The sequence below is a fragment of the Bos mutus genome, chromosome 10, assembly GCF_027580195.1.
Source record: "Bos mutus isolate GX-2022 chromosome 10, NWIPB_WYAK_1.1, whole genome shotgun sequence".
In the NCBI taxonomy this organism is placed as follows: Eukaryota; Metazoa; Chordata; class Mammalia; order Artiodactyla; family Bovidae; genus Bos; species Bos mutus.
The window spans coordinates 1254565-1270176 of NC_091626.1; the positions used below are offsets into that span (position 1 = coordinate 1254565).

The following is a 15612-nucleotide window of genomic DNA, read 5'->3' on the forward strand; positions in this document are numbered from 1 at the left end:
CCTGGGGTCACATGGGTCACATGGTGCTCCATGGACCCCACGGGCAGGAACAGAGCTGGGCCTCAGGAAGGGCTAGGAACTAAGAGCTGCAAAGTTGTCAGGAACTCGGCACATACCATTTCTCTGAACATCAGCATCATTTTTGTTTCTCTCTGTGGTCTGGCTCTTTTTGCCCCTCCATGTCTGTGGTGGAAACCTCCGCAGTTTCCAAGTTATAGTTCTAGCCACAAGCAGAAGAACTGACTGTCTCTGAATTGCAACTCCAAACGCTTGGGAGGGTGTTTGGCCAGTTTGCATTAGTAGCTCAGTTCAGTCCACTCAGCTGTGTCTAGGCTTTTCCAAGGTCAGTACAAACACAGTTGGTATGCGGGCCAGCATTCTGGATGAGAATGGGCAACAGGTTTCAGAGATGGGGCTGGTGGCCTATGAGATGAGAAAACACCCTCAAAATACATACCTTAGACATCAAGTTCTGCCTCCTCAGCCTACACAAGAGTAAGTCCTAATCAGAAAGGGTTTGCGACCTGCCATGGATGAGAAGCTGCTCAGTACTGGAGGGATGACCAAAGCCCTGACCATCTGACTTTTCATTCCACGTGCTTCCTGAGTGAGCAAACTGCCCACTGAAGGCTGAGAGGAAGCAGGAGGTTCATGTGATTAGATGTGAATGCAGATAACTTCCATGAGGTATCCTGATACGAATGGTAGATGCTCCAGTTTAACAAGTCTCATCCCTCAGGATCTAGAAATCTGCACTTTTCCAAAAGATTCAGGTAGAATAATAAATACAATAAATTCTTGTCCATTTCAACCACTTACTTAAAAAATACCAGTTCAAAAATTAGAAAAATTTTACTATTTTAAAGCAGATTTCTATGCAAATGTGGAGAAAAATGTAAATTATTTTATTTAAAGTATATTATTCTAATGTTCCTTTAAGAACATTTGAAGTATCTATTTTTTTTTTTTGTATGTCAATTATATTATTTTTTTAATTTTATTTAATTTTTAAATTTTACATAATTGTATTAGTTTTTGCCAAATATCAAAATGAATCCACCACAGGTATACATGTTTTCCCCATCCTGAACCCTCCTCCCTCCTCCCTCCCCATACCATCCCTCTGGGTCGTCCCAGTGCACTAGCCCCAAGCATCCAATATCGTGCATCGAACCTGGACTGGCATCTCGTTTCATACATGATATTTTACATGTTTCAATGCCATTCTCCCAAATCTTCCCACCCTCTCCCTCTCCCACAGAGTCCATAAGACTGTTCTATACATCACTGTCTCTTTTGCTGTCTCGTACTCAGGGTTATTGTTACCATCTTTCTAAATTCCATATATATGCGTTAGTATACTGTATTGGTGTTTTTCCTTCTGGCTTACTTCACTCTGTATAATAGGCTCCAGTTTCATCCACCTCATGAAGTATCTATTTCTTTACATGGTATGAAATATTATGTTTAATATCCATAATCTGTAATGCAGTTACAGTTTTTAACTGCATTTCTTAATGCAGTTATAACTTTCTTATCCTAAATAAATGTCATCCTGTCAAAAATTTGATGTACAGGAAGAATAAATCACTGATACTATAATTGAATGGAGAAGGAAATGGCAACCCACTCCAGTACTATTGCCTGGGAGTCCCATGGACAGAGGGGCCTGGTGGGCTGCTGTCCATAGGGTCACACAGAGGGTGGACACGACTGAAGCGACTTAGCATGCATACATGCATTGGAGAAGGAAATGGCAACCCACTCCAGTGTTCTTGCCTGGAGAATCCCAGGGACAGAGGAGCCTGGTGGGCTGCCATCTGTGGGGTTGCATAGAGTCAGACATGACTGAAGCGACTTAGCAGCAGCATAACAATTGAATAATGCATAATTTTTTATTTTTTAAGATAGTTTGATAATTAATGAAGGAGAATGCCTCTCACATCTCCAGCAGATAAGTCAGAAGGAATATCTGTAAAAATGACAGAATATTTACTAGTCACCGGAATTCTCATTGGTAAACTTTGATTTAGATATCCTGAGCTAAAGGGAGGCTATTATCATTAAAGGCCTTGAAATCAGTCTTCACAAGAGGTAGATTAGAGGATTCCCAGTTTCTGGCTTCTATTTTGCTAGAGTAAAACAATATTAACTTTACATAAATGATTTCTTAAAGATAGACCTAGAAAAACATAGATCAAGATAATAATCTAGGAATTTGCTTCATTGGCACCTTATTTTTATAGTCAGCTTCAGATTAAGAAGCTGAAAAAATACCTGGGCAGACATATCCTTGCTCCAGAATCTCCATTTCTTTAGCCTTCAGTTGATGTACAAAACAGTGATGTGTGTGAAGTATTTAACTTTACTCTGAAGTTGTATGATTTTTTTCCCTGAGAGCCTGTATGCTATAGTTGCCAGCAAGCACTAAACTCTAGGTATTAGCAAACGTGGTTCTCTCTTTTGGGATCTTGGGTGAGTTGCTTTACCTCCTTGGAGCTTTTCCGGCCTTACATATGTTACCAGATGCTTGCTGGGAATCAAATGTTAAGGAAACATTTTTGAACATTATCAGATACAATCAAATAGTAACTTGTGTATTTGGACGTAAGACATTTTATATGTAAGTGGGTAAAGGAGGGCTGATTTTGGCCAAAAGTCCTTAGAGAAAATTAGTCCAAACTGAATGTTTTTGACTATATGTTTTTCAAACTTCTGCTTAACTGCTTATCACCAAAGACATTTGAACTGGCTAGGCTTGGTCAGTAGTGTGGAATTCCCCTTTTATTCTGGGGAATGAAAGCAGCCCCGGCGGCTGGACAAGGCCTTCTTCCCTTTGTACACCATCTCAGCAGCATCTGTGCTCCTCCCGTCCCCAGATTCGTGAACCCTTGTGGCCTGCAGGCAGAGGCAGGCCCACCTGCTCAGTAACACCGAGCTTATTGACACAGACAGATTAGCGGAGGATGGACTTCCTAGCTCTCTGAATATTTAATAATCGGTGCCTCCTTGACATCTGTGTTCAGGGGTGAAGTTATATTTGTCAGAAATAACAACACAGTGATTAAGTAAACATAGAAATTGAACATATGGAATCAACTCTAGGGATGAATTCTAACAAAGTTTCTTGTAAAATTTAGTTTCTAAAAAAGCTCCAGCATAAGGAGGGCCTTATGCAGGAAGGCATAGGCTAGGGGAGAGAGGTAGGACCCTGGTGTTGCTTGTCTCCTGTGTGCCTTAGCATGCGTGTGTCATAATAATAGTAAATAATAACATCACTTATATGTTATAAATGTATTGTGACTTTGTTACCTGTTGTTCTGTGTAACTTCCTCTCCCTAGCTTCTAAATTTGTGACTTTATTTACTTAGTTAAAAATGAAAATAGACTGTATGTCTGTCTACCTGCTGTTGAGCATTTACTGTTTCCAGCTTTTTGCTGATTTTAGTGAGTACTTTCTGCAATAGTTAGTGGTAGGAGTGCAGTGAATGTGGGGGTGCCTACATCTCTCGGAGACCCTGATTCCATTTCCTTTGGATAAGCACCTAGCAGTGGGATTGTTGCCTTATATGGCGGCTCTGATTTTAACTTTCAGAGGAACTTCCATACTGTTTTCCCTAATGGTTCCATTAATTTATGTCCCCGCCAACAGTGTACAGAGCTCGTCTTTCTTTACATCGTCACCAGCATTTTTGTCTTTTTGACAACAGCCATTCTTACAGGTGTCCATTCTTACAGGTGCGAGGTAGTGTCCTAATGTGGTTTTGATTTGCATTTTCCTGATGATTAGCAATGTGGAATATCTTTTCATGTGTTGAATATCTTTGGCTATTTGAACATCTTCTTTGGAAAAATATTTATTTAGTTTCCATTCCAAGACAAAGGCTATTTGTCTTTTGCTGTTGAGTTGTGTGACTTCCTCATATATTTTGTATTAACCCCTTATCCAGTATATGGTTTACAAATATTTTTGATGACTGTAATTTTTAATAGTTCTGTTGTATTACACTACTACTTTGGCAAGTTTTTAATGTGAAATTTAATTTTTATTTCTTATTTTAGCTGGACCTCCATATACTTTGTATTTTGGTATTAAATTCTATGCCGAAGATCCATGTAAACTTAAAGAAGAAATAACCAGGTATAGTACTGACTTTGCTTTTGATCAGTACATGTATGGCATATACAAAAGGCTTTATTTAAAACAAATTGGAGTCAAATGTTGGGATGGTGTCTGCATGTGTCTTGTAAGCGTTTCCTGTGAGAGTTAAATTTAAACTCGCCTTGCATGAGGCAGTTCAGCGTCTAATGATAGATGTGCTTGAACAATGACACGGACCTGGGTGATGTCATAATAGATTCTGCATCTACTGTGATGGGATATATCTGTATCGTTACTGTGTAGTCATGTAAAAGTAGCCATATGAATATGGAAATGGAAGATATAAATATATTTTAAAATTGATTGAAGTATAGTTGAATAACAATGTTGTGTTATTTTCTGCTGGACAGCAAAGTCGATTCAGTTATTGTTGTTGTTGCTCACTCAGTCGTGTTTGACTCTCTTTGGCCTCATGGGCTGTAGCCCACCAGGCTCCTCTGTCCATGGGATTTCCCAGGCAAGAATACTGGAGTGGGTGCCATTGTTTCCTCCAGGGGATCTTACCAACCCAGGGATTGAATACACATCTATTATGTCTCTTGCATTGGCAATATTTACTGGCTATATATCACTAGCATCACCTGGGAAGCCATGATTCAATTATACATGTACGTTTATATTCTTTTTCATATTCTTTTCCACATAGTTTATTACAGGATGTTGAATATAGCTCCCTGTGCTATCAGATCAGATCAGTTGCTCAGTTGTCTCCGACCCTTAGCGACCCCATGAATTGCAGCACGCCAGGCCTCCCTGTCTGTCACCAACTCCCGGAGTTCACTCAGACTCACGTCCATCGAGTCAGTGATGCCATCCAGCCATCTCATCCTCTGTCGTCCCCTTCTCCTCCAGGCCCCAATCCTTCCCCGCATCAGAGTCTTTTCCAGTGAGTCAGCTCTTCGCATGAGGTGGCCAAAGTACTGGAGTTTCAGCTTCAGCATCATTATTTCCAAAGAAATCCCAGGGCTGATCTCCTTCAGAATGGACTGGTTGGATCTCCTTGCAGTCCAAGGGACCCTCAACAGTCTTCTCCAACACCACAGTTCAAAAGCATCAATTCTTCAGTGCTCAGCCTTCTTCACAGTCCAGCTCTCACATCCATACATGACCACAGGAAAAACCATAGCCTTGACTAGACGAACCTTTGTTGACAAAGTAATGTCTCTGCTTTTGAATATGCTATCTAGGTTGGTCATAACTTTCCTTCCAAGGAGTAAGTGTCTGTTAATTTCATGGCTGCAGTCACCATCTGCTGTGATTTGGGAGCCCAAAAAAATAAAGTCTGACACTGTTTCCACTGTTTCCCCATCTGTTTGCCATGAAGTGATGGGAACAGATGCCATGATCTTTGTTTTCTGAATGTTGAGCTTTAAGCCAACTTTTTCACTCTCCACTTTCACTTTCATCAAGAGGCTTTTTAGTTCCTCTTCACTTTCTGCCATAAGGGTGGTGTCATCTGCATATCTGAAGTTATTGATATTTCTCCCGGCAATCTTGATTCCAGCTTGTGTTTCTTCCAGTCCAGCGTTTCTTAGGATGTACTCTGCATATAAGTTAAATAAGCAGGGTGACACTATACAGCCTTGACGTACTCCTTTTCCTATTTGGAACCAGTCTGTTGTTCCATGTCCAGTTCTAATTGTTGCTTCCTGACCTGCATACAAATTTCTCAAGAGGCAGATCAGGTGGTCTGGTATTCCCATCTCTTTCAGAATTTTCCACAGTTTATTGTGATCCACACAGTCAAAGGCTTTGGCATAGTCAATAAAGCAGAAATAGATGTTTCTCTGGAACTCTCTTGCTTTTTCGATGATCCAGCGGATGTTGGCAATTTGATCTCTGGTTCCTCTGCCTTTTCTAAAACCAGCTTGAACATCAGGAAGTTCACGGTTCACATATTGCTGAAGCCTGGCTTGGAGAATTTTGGAGAACACGCATTACTTTACTAGCGTGTGAGATGAGTGCATTTGTGCGGTCGTTTGAGCGTTCTTTGGCATTGCCTTTCTTTGCAAGTGGAATGAAAACTGACCTTTTCCAGTCCTGTGGCCACTGCTGAGTTTTCCAACTTTGCTGGCATATTGAGTGCAGCACTTTCACAGCATCATCTTTCAGGATTTGGAATAGCTCAACTGGAATTCTATCACCTCCACTAGCTTTGTTCGTAGTGATGCTTTCTAAGGCCCACTTGACTTCACATTCCAGGATGTCTGGCTCTAGGTCAGTGATCACACCATCGTGATTATCTGGGTCGTGAAGATCTTTTTTGTACAGTTCTTTTGTGTATTCTTGCTACTTCTTCTTAATATCTTCTGCTTCTGTTAGGTCCATACCATTTCTGTCCTTTTTCAAGCCCATCTTTGCATGAAATGTTCCTTTGGTATCTCTGATTTTCTTGAAGAGATCTCTAGTCTTTCCCATTCTGTTGTTTTCCTCTATTCTTTGCATTGATCGCTGAAGAAGGCTTTCTTATCTCTTCTTGCTATTCTTTGGAACTCTGCATTCAGATGTTTATATCTTTCCTTTTCTCCTTTGCTTTTCACTTCTCTTCTTTTCACAGCTATTTGTAAGGCCTCCCCAGACAGCCATTTTGCTTTTTTGCATTTCTTTTCCATGGGGATGGTCTTCATCCCTGTCTCCTGTACAGTGTCACGAACCTCATTCCATAGTTCATCAGGCACTCTATCTATCAGATCTAGGCCCTTAAATCTATTTCTCACTTCCACTGTATAATCATAAGGCATTTGATTTAGGTCATACCTGAATGGTCTAGTGGTTTTCCCTACTTTCATCAATTTAAGTCTGAATTTGGCAATAAGGAGTTCATGGTCCGAGCCACAGTCAGCTCCTGGTCTTGTTTTTGCTGACTGTATAGAGCTTCTTCATCTTTGGCTACAAAGAATATAATCAGTCTGAAATCGGTGTTGACCATCTGGTGATGTCCATGTGTAGAGTCTTCTCTTGTGTTGTTGGAAGAGGGTGTTTGTTATGACCAGTGCATTTTCTTGGCAAAACGCTATTAGTCTTTTCCCTGCTTCATTCCATATTCCAAGGCCAAATTTGCCTGTTACTCCAAGTGTTTCTTGACTTCCTACTTTTGCGTTCCAGTCCCCTATAATGAAAAGGACATCTTTTTTGGGTGTTAGTTCTAAAAGGTGCTATACCTGTGTACTAAACAATGAGTAGGGCCTTACTGTGTTTCCATACTGTAATGTACGTAATAGTTTGCGTCTGCTAATCCCAAACCCCCAATCCACCCCTCTCTGCCCTTATTCCCCCTTGGCAACCACAAGTCTGTTTTCTGTGTATGTTTCTGTTTTGTTTTAAATTCATTTATGTAGGGAAGATATTTTGATGCTGAGCTTGCATATGTAAATATAAACTTGAAGAACTACTTACTTCTCTTTAATTATTGTAGCTTAAATATTATCTCTTCAGAGATTTCATTCATCTCTATGGAAAATGAAAAGATAATTGCTTTTAGTATTAAGGGAGAGAGAAAACCCAGTATTTTATAATGTATTACTTCACCTTTGTCATTGAGTATCTTATTTCAATTAAGGCAAACTTTCTGATTGGTATTGGTTATATTGTTAAAACGGTCCATGCCAACATTTGAAACTGGCTTATGAAGAGCAGACAATAGCATTCTGTTTTTACTTATTCCACTAATGACCTGCCTGTGTGCATTCGTGTGTGCTCAGTCGTTTCAGTTGAGTCTGACTCTCTGTGACCTCGTGGACTGTAGCCCACCAGATTTCTCTGTCCATGGGATTTTCCAGGCAAGAATTCTGGAGTGGGTTGCTGTGCCCTCCTCCAGGGGATCATCCTGACACAGGACTCAAACTCGCATCTCCTGCATTGTAGGCGAATTCTTTACCCACTGAGCCACCTGGGAAGCCTGACCTTCCTACATGTGGTAGCAGAAACAGAAGCGTTTCCCTAACTTGCCTTTAAATGGTCAGTTTTCTAATGAACCCATGCGTGGCTTGAGTAGAACCCAATGCGTTGTTCAAAGAACTGGAAATCATACCTTTGGTAACGAAGACAGTCTATGGTTTTGTTTCTGTTCCATCCTTTATCTTTTTCCTTAGAAGTCTTATTCCTTCCACTTCCTTTTGTCTTGATTTGTCTCACTTTTGGACACGACTGAGCGCTTTCACTTTCACTTTTCACTTTCATGCACTGGAGAAGGAAATGGCAACCCATTCCAGTGTTCTTGCCTGGAGAATCCCAAGGACGGGGGAGCCTGGTAGGTCTATGGGGTCTCACAGAGTCGGACATGACTGAAGCGACTTAGCAACAGCAGCAGCAACACAGAAAAGATAGAAGGTCAGCTATGGGACCTCTGCTGTTCTGCTCTGAAGTATTGTAATTAGGCCTCGTTTGCAGAACTGTGCTGACATCTGCTTTCCAGTCTTCCATCGCTACATTGCTAGTGAGCGCTTGGAAAGGCAGGACTGCGTCTAGGCTTTCTCTGAGCAGACCTCTATGGGAGAAGGGACACTGTGCTGGGGAGAGGCTCAGGTGAGGGTCCTATTTACACTGGAGTTTCATGAATAGTCTTTGCAGTCAAGAGTCATTTCTAAGTTGAGGTTTCTGGGGAACCTGAGTCCAAGTGATATAGAAGCACATTTGTATCTGTAAGTGATCAGGGAATTACAGGGCACAACATTTTATGAAAATACAAGGGAAGTTCTTCATTTTGATGTTATCAGTAACTTCTCTGTGCCTCCGTTTCCTTACTTATAATATTGGAACTGTACCTGCCTCATGCTTTCCTGGTGGCTCAGAGGTAAAGAATCCGCCTGCCAATGCAGCAGACTCGTGTTCAGTCCCTGGGTGGGGAAGATCCCCTGGAGGAGGAAATGGCAACCCATTCCAATATTCTTGTCTGGGAAATCCCATGAATAGAGGAGCCTGCTGGGCTAAGGTCCACGGGGTCACAAGACTCCGCCATGACATAGCATCTAAACCACCACCTCCACCACCTGTCTTGTAAGGTTTTTATAAGCATTAAATGGAATAATGTATGTGAAGCTCTTTTAAGTTGGTTGTGTTGGCTCACAGTTCAGTGGGTAATAAATGCTAGCACTACTATTTTCTTCTCTCTTTTCTCTGACAGTTCAGTTAGTTACATCTTAAGTGAGGGTTAGAGTCCAAAAGAGTGCTTGATTTAGTATTAAGGGAGAAAAAGAGTAGTGTTTTCTAATAATGCATTCCTTCATATCTGTTCATACAAATACTGATGATGCATAGAAATTTCCTTTCAGAATCTTCTAATGGCTCATTAGCAGAATACATGGATTTGTTTGTAATGTACAACCCCACAATATATTGAATGCAACCTTTTTTCTTTCAAGTTTTAGACCAGATCTTGTAATAACCAGGTGATATAGTTAGCTTACAGTTAGTGGCCATGATCTATGATAATTTGGTTTTATTGTGAAAAAACATACAGTCAAATTTAGGTAAGTTAAATATGCATTTAATGTGCTACTATTATATATTCTTGTTGTTTAGTTACTAAGTCACGTCTGACTATTTGTGACCCTATGGTCTGTGGCCCACCAGGCTCCTCTGTCCATGGGATTCTCCAGGCAAAAATACTGGAATAGGTTGCCATTTCCTTCTCCAATATACTCCCTCTTAGTATATCCTAAAGATAAAATCACTGATTTGCATGAATATGTTAACTTAAATGGTTAGGCATAATAGACCTTAAAAAGGGAGTCAATTACACAAGATAATTTTGGCAAAAGCAAAAAGGAAACCAAAAGACAAAATCCCCCAAAATAAAAGCATACTTCTGTCTGCATTTTCACCTTGAATTTTTATCTTGCTTCAGTTCTTTGGAAAATTGTTTCAGCCTACTCTGTATTGGCTCTTAGGTTTTTTAGTTTTTATTTCTTCACTTTCTCTCTTCTGTTTCTTTTTTTAAAAATTTAATTTAATTTTTAAAACTGAAAGTGTAGTTGATTTACAGTGTTTCAGATGTATGGTGAAGTGGTTCATTTATATATGCATACATACAAATGTGTATATGCGTATATTCTTTTTCAGACTGTCTTCTGTTATAGATTATTACAAGATACTGAACGTATTTCCCTATGCTATACAGTAGGTCTTTGTTGTTTATCTATCTTGTATATATACTTTGCAATTTGTATATGAAAAATAGCTATAGTAAACACACTTTTACTTATTCTTTGTATATATAGATCTTTTGAAAATCACACAATTTCGTACATATTGTTACAGACCTCTTTCACCATCTAACCCATTTGTTATACTCCTCCCCTTGTGGATGGCTGTCCAGCTTGTTTCATTTTAAAATTATAGGTAGTGCTGCATTAAGTACATAAATGATCATATTAGATGAAGTATTCCAGAAGGACATTGTATTTAGAGGGAAATTTTTTTTAGGTAAGTGAGATACATTAAAAAATAAGGTTCCAGACTATGAAAAATATAAGTTAATAGAATCGCTTCAACTTGGAGTACCTACTATTTGCTCTAAAATGTTTTCTGATATTAAATGAAGTTGGGGGATTCTGAGGTCATATATCCTACATTTCATTTTTATAAAATGTTCCTGAATTGTCAGCCAGCTTCTTCTTAAACATTTTTAAGAGAGGAAACCTTACTGCTTCACAAAGCAGTAGGAAGTTCAAAAAGAAATAAAAGGTCTCTGGGACCTCTGTCGTCAGCACTAGGTATTCTTTCTAGGTTTATGCACAATAGATCTAAACTCTTTGTCTTTTTCAGTTCTTTAAATACTTCGTGTCCTCATGGCATCTGTTAAACTTATTTTCAATTCTGATTCAAAATATTATAACAAACTTCCATGTAGTATGTATCATTCATAGCTCTGTATTTTCTGCAGATTTTATCAGCATAATGCACATATTTGTTAAGGCAGGCTGTGGGGTCAGGTTGGGTTTTGCAGCCTTACTCTGCCATTCACTGGTTATGTTAACTTGAGAAGATTACATAACCGTTTAAAGTCTCAGTTTTCTCGTCTGTAAAATGGCATTATTGTATTTCTTCAAAAAGATGACAGGAAGAATATATTAGATATTACAAGCAAACGTGTGTGTGTGTGTGTGTGTTTACTCACTCAATTGTGTCTTACTCTTTGTGACCCCATGGACTGTAGCCCAGCAGGCTCCCTTGTCCATGGGATTTTTCAAGCAAGAATACTGGAGGGAATTTCATTTCCTATTCCAGGGGTGAAGTATCAATAACCTCAGATGACACCACCCTTAGGGCAGAAAGTAAAGAAGAACTAAAGAGCCTCTTGATGAAGGTGAAAGAGGAGAATGAAAGGCTGCCTTAAAACTCAACATTCAGATAACTAAGATCATGGCATCCAGTCCCATCACTTCATGGCAAATAGATGGGGAAACAATGGAAATAGTAAGAGGCTTTATTTTCTTGGGTTCTAAAATCACTGCAGATGGTGACTGCAGCCATGAAATTAAAAGATGCTTGCTCCTTGGAAGAAAAGCTATGACCAACCTAGTCAGCATATTAAAAAGCAGAAACATTACTTGGCCAACAAAGGCCTGTCTAGTCAAAGCTATGGTTTTTCCAGTAATCATGTATGGATGTGAGGGTTGGCCCATAAAGAAAGCTGAGCATCAAAGAATTGATGCTTTTGAACTGTGGTGTTGGAGAAGACTCTCGAGAGTCCCTTGGACTGCAAGGAGATCCAACCAGTCCATCCTAAAGGAAATCAGTCCTGAATATACATTGGAAGGACTGATGCTGAAGCTGAAACTCCAATACTTTGGCCACCTGATGCAAAGAACTGACTCATTTGAAAAGATCCTGATGCTGGGAAAGATTGAAGGCAGGAGGAGAAGGGGACAACAGAGGGTGAGATGGTTGGATGGCATCACCGACCCAATGGACATGAGTTTGAGTAATCTCTGGGAGTTGGTGATGGACAAGGAGGTGTGGCATCCTGCAGACCATGGGGTTGCAAAGAGTTGGATATGACTGAGTGACTGAACTGACCCGAACTGATTCCAGGGGATCTTTCTGACCTAGTGATGGAACCCTCGTCTTTTGAGTCTCCTGCATTAGTAGGTAGATTCTTTTACCACCACGCCACCTGTGTAAAAATGTAAGTGTTCAGTAGATGGTAAGAGTAGATAAAATGAATTATCTTATGAGTTTAAATTACTGATTAAAAATTAGGGAAGAGGACTTCCCTGGTGGTACAGTGAATAAGAATCTGCCTGCCAGTGCAGGGAACAAAGGTTCCATTCCTGGTCTGGGACGATCCCACTAGTGGCAGGGCAGCTAAGCCCGTGCACCACAGCTGAGGAGCCCACATGCAGCTAGGGCCCTTGAGCCGCCACCACTGAGCTCACCTGCCTAGATCCTGTGCTCAGCAGCAAGAGAAGCCATCACGATAGAAACCCTCACACTGGAACCAAGAGTAGTTCCTATTTGCTGGAACTAGAGAAAGCCCACACACAGCAGTGAAGACCCAGCGCCACGGCACCCGCCCCCCACCCCCACCACCACCCCGCCCCGCATACACACAAATTAGGGAGGAAAAGACCATCTTGGAGCCCTGAAGATAGATCTTCCAGGTTAAGTCAATCCATTAATCAGAGCATCCTACTACTATCCTCTAGCCTGCATTTCTTGAATTTGCACATCAAGACAGAATTCCCTCACTGAGTCACCCTTCGTTGAATAATATGTGGGGCATTGTTGTCCAGTGCACTGAGGACCCATGAAATTTAGTAGTGACCGAGAGAGCTGTGGTTTCAGTCCTCTGGAGAGAAAAGACAGAGAATGAGTGAGTGAAGGAGTCTGCCTGTTGCTTTGCTGACAAACCTTGTGGCTTCCCCCTGTGGCTCAGTGGTAAAGAATCCACCTTCAATGCAGGAGACTCAGGAGATGTGGGTTCGATCCCTGGTTGGGGAAGATCCCCTGGAGAAGGAAATCTCAACCCACTCTGGTATTCTTAACTGGAAAATCCCATTGACAGACTAGCCTGGTGGGTTACAGTCCATAGGGTCACAAAGACACGACTGAGACACTGATCTTGTTGCCATTGAAATTTTAACTCTTCCTAAAAAAGAGAATCATGTTAGTTCCAAATAACTTGTTCATGATGAATAGCTTCCAAAAATAAGCGTTTGTTTTTTAATATTTTATTGTACTTTGTGAGAGATTGACATTAAGCTTGTCAGTTTATTATTATTATTATATCTGGTAATCCATATTCTTCTCTTTGTGAAGGCTAGTGTGTTTTAGCTTCTTTATGGGTTGAGTGACCTTCAGTTAAACATTCACTTCCGGGGTCCCTGTCTCCTTCTAAGTGAAGATAATGATCCTCAACACATTAGATTTGAGGCATGGATCACATTCCAGTATGGATGCAGAAGAAATTTGTGACCTTTAAAAGACTATCCAAATATAAGGTGATATTACAACTCTTTGCTCTTGTATTTTTATCATCAGTTGTAAGCTGCAGAAATGTTATTCCCAGTCTTTGCCATATTCCCTTGATAGTCAGTGGGTGAGTCTCCTGTTTTTCTTTTTCTTAAGCCATGCATGCTGTTTCCCCCTCCCCCTCATGTTTACTATTATGTTGTTATTTAAACATTCCCCTCTGTCCAGCACATTGTTTTATCCCAATGATTAGGCTTCTCTGTTGGATTCAGAGAACACTCCTCCTGTGTAGGCAGGCAACCTCTTCTCTCAGGTTTCCTGGTGTCACATTCAGCTGGCACCAGAAATCAAGCTTCTACTTGTCCCCACATCTTTCAGTTTACTCAGCCAGGGTCTTAAGTCATGGGAAGGTATGCTTCAAGCTGCATTGGTATTCTTCAAGCATTTTTGGTTGTCTTTGGCCTCAGAACCTCCTGTTTGGGCTCCTGAAAGAACGGTTTCTCTCTGCCTCTTCTTTAAGCAAGTCTCCTTTGCCTGTTCTTCTCATCCCTGGCACTTGCTGAATCATCGATGGTCCTTAGCAGCTTGTACGTCCGGGGTGTCAAGTCAGCTCTTTTCTGTGAACATCACATAAACAGAAAACTGTGATGCCACTATTTCAAGTCCTCCTCTTGTGTTGTACTGGTTGTACTTTTGTGATGAGGGAGGCTGGGGTGAAAGATGGAGGACCCCCCACTCCTGGGGCTCTTAATCTCACTGGGGTGACAGCGCATATACACTAGTGAAGTGAAGTCGCTCAGTCGGGTCTGACTCTCTGCAACCCCATGGACTGTAGCCTGCCAGTCTCCTCAGTCCATGGAATTTTCCAGGCAAGAGTACTGCAGTGGGTTGCCATTTCCTTCTCCATATACACTAGTACAGTGATTTATATTAAAAGATAACAAGTAACTGTTTTATGCAGATATTGCTTTGTACCAGACTATGTTCTGGATCAGCATTATTTTTTTCGAGTAAGGGTATAATATAACTTGGGTCATCATATAATTTGCTGTTCAAACCCTAACACTTGGAGCATGATGAGAAAAGTTCTTAATAATGGAGAATTTATAACAGGCTTAAGCTAAAACTGTCCTAGGCAAAATGGGATTTATCTCCTTAAAACCAGAGATAAACAAGGACTCAAACATCCAATCATAGCCTTAATGGAATGATGTAGAAGGGAAGACCTATCAACTCTAAATCTGTAATTTAAATAAAGAAAGTGAAGTGAAAGAGAAAGTCGGTGTCTGACTCTTTGTGACCCCATGGACTATACATACAGTCCATGGAATTCTCCAGGCCAGAATACTGGAGTGGGTAGCCTTTTCCTTCTCCAGGGGATCTTCCCACCCCAGGGATCGAACCCAGGTCTCCTGCACTGCAGGCAGATACTTTAAATAAAATAAAATATTATATTGTACACTAAGTCTCATAAATGGACAAAATTAGTTATGTATATTAAAAATAAGCCTTGAGATAAAATAAAGTGTTTAACATGTAAAAATATGATTTTGCTGTGTCAGAGATTTCTCTTATATAAAACTAATATGATGCTTGCTATGATAGAGATTAATGAAATTATTAGTTAAAAAGAGTTTACTTGTCTTCTTTGATTTTAGTGAATTTTAAAAAAGTAAAATGGTTTAAAGGTCTCCAGTATCTTTAAAAGGCAAGCTATCCAGGGAAATTTGAATAGATGTCCTTTTTTTTCCTTTTTTTTTTTTCCATAAATTTCTCAGAGACAACTTTGTGACCCCATGGACTGTAGCCTGCCAGGCTCCTCTGTCCATGGGATTTTCCAGGCAATAGTACTGGAGTGGGTTGCCATTTCCTTCTCCAGGGGATCTTCCCAACCCAGGGATTGAACCCGGGTCTCCCGCATTGTAGACAGCCACTTTACCATCTGAGCCACCAGGGAAGTCCTTCAGAGACAACAAAGGATGCTAATTTGTCCCCATATTCATCCATCTGTCTTTCTGTTCATTCTTATATCCATC

General features: G+C 40.5%; 1 protein-coding gene across 4 annotated transcripts in view; it reads left to right on the top strand.

Moving 5' to 3' along the window:
• The window catches only part of EPB41L4A (erythrocyte membrane protein band 4.1 like 4A), a 297461-nt gene that overhangs the window by 159758 nt on the left and 122091 nt on the right, over positions 1-15612 (top strand). For all 4 annotated transcript variants that reach the window (XM_070377187.1, XM_070377185.1, XM_005902712.3 and 1 more), the window contains one exon: positions 4063-4141. In XM_070377187.1, coding sequence (XP_070233288.1) covers positions 4063-4141 — 79 coding nt within the window. The remainder of the gene's footprint in view (positions 1-4062; positions 4142-15612) is intronic.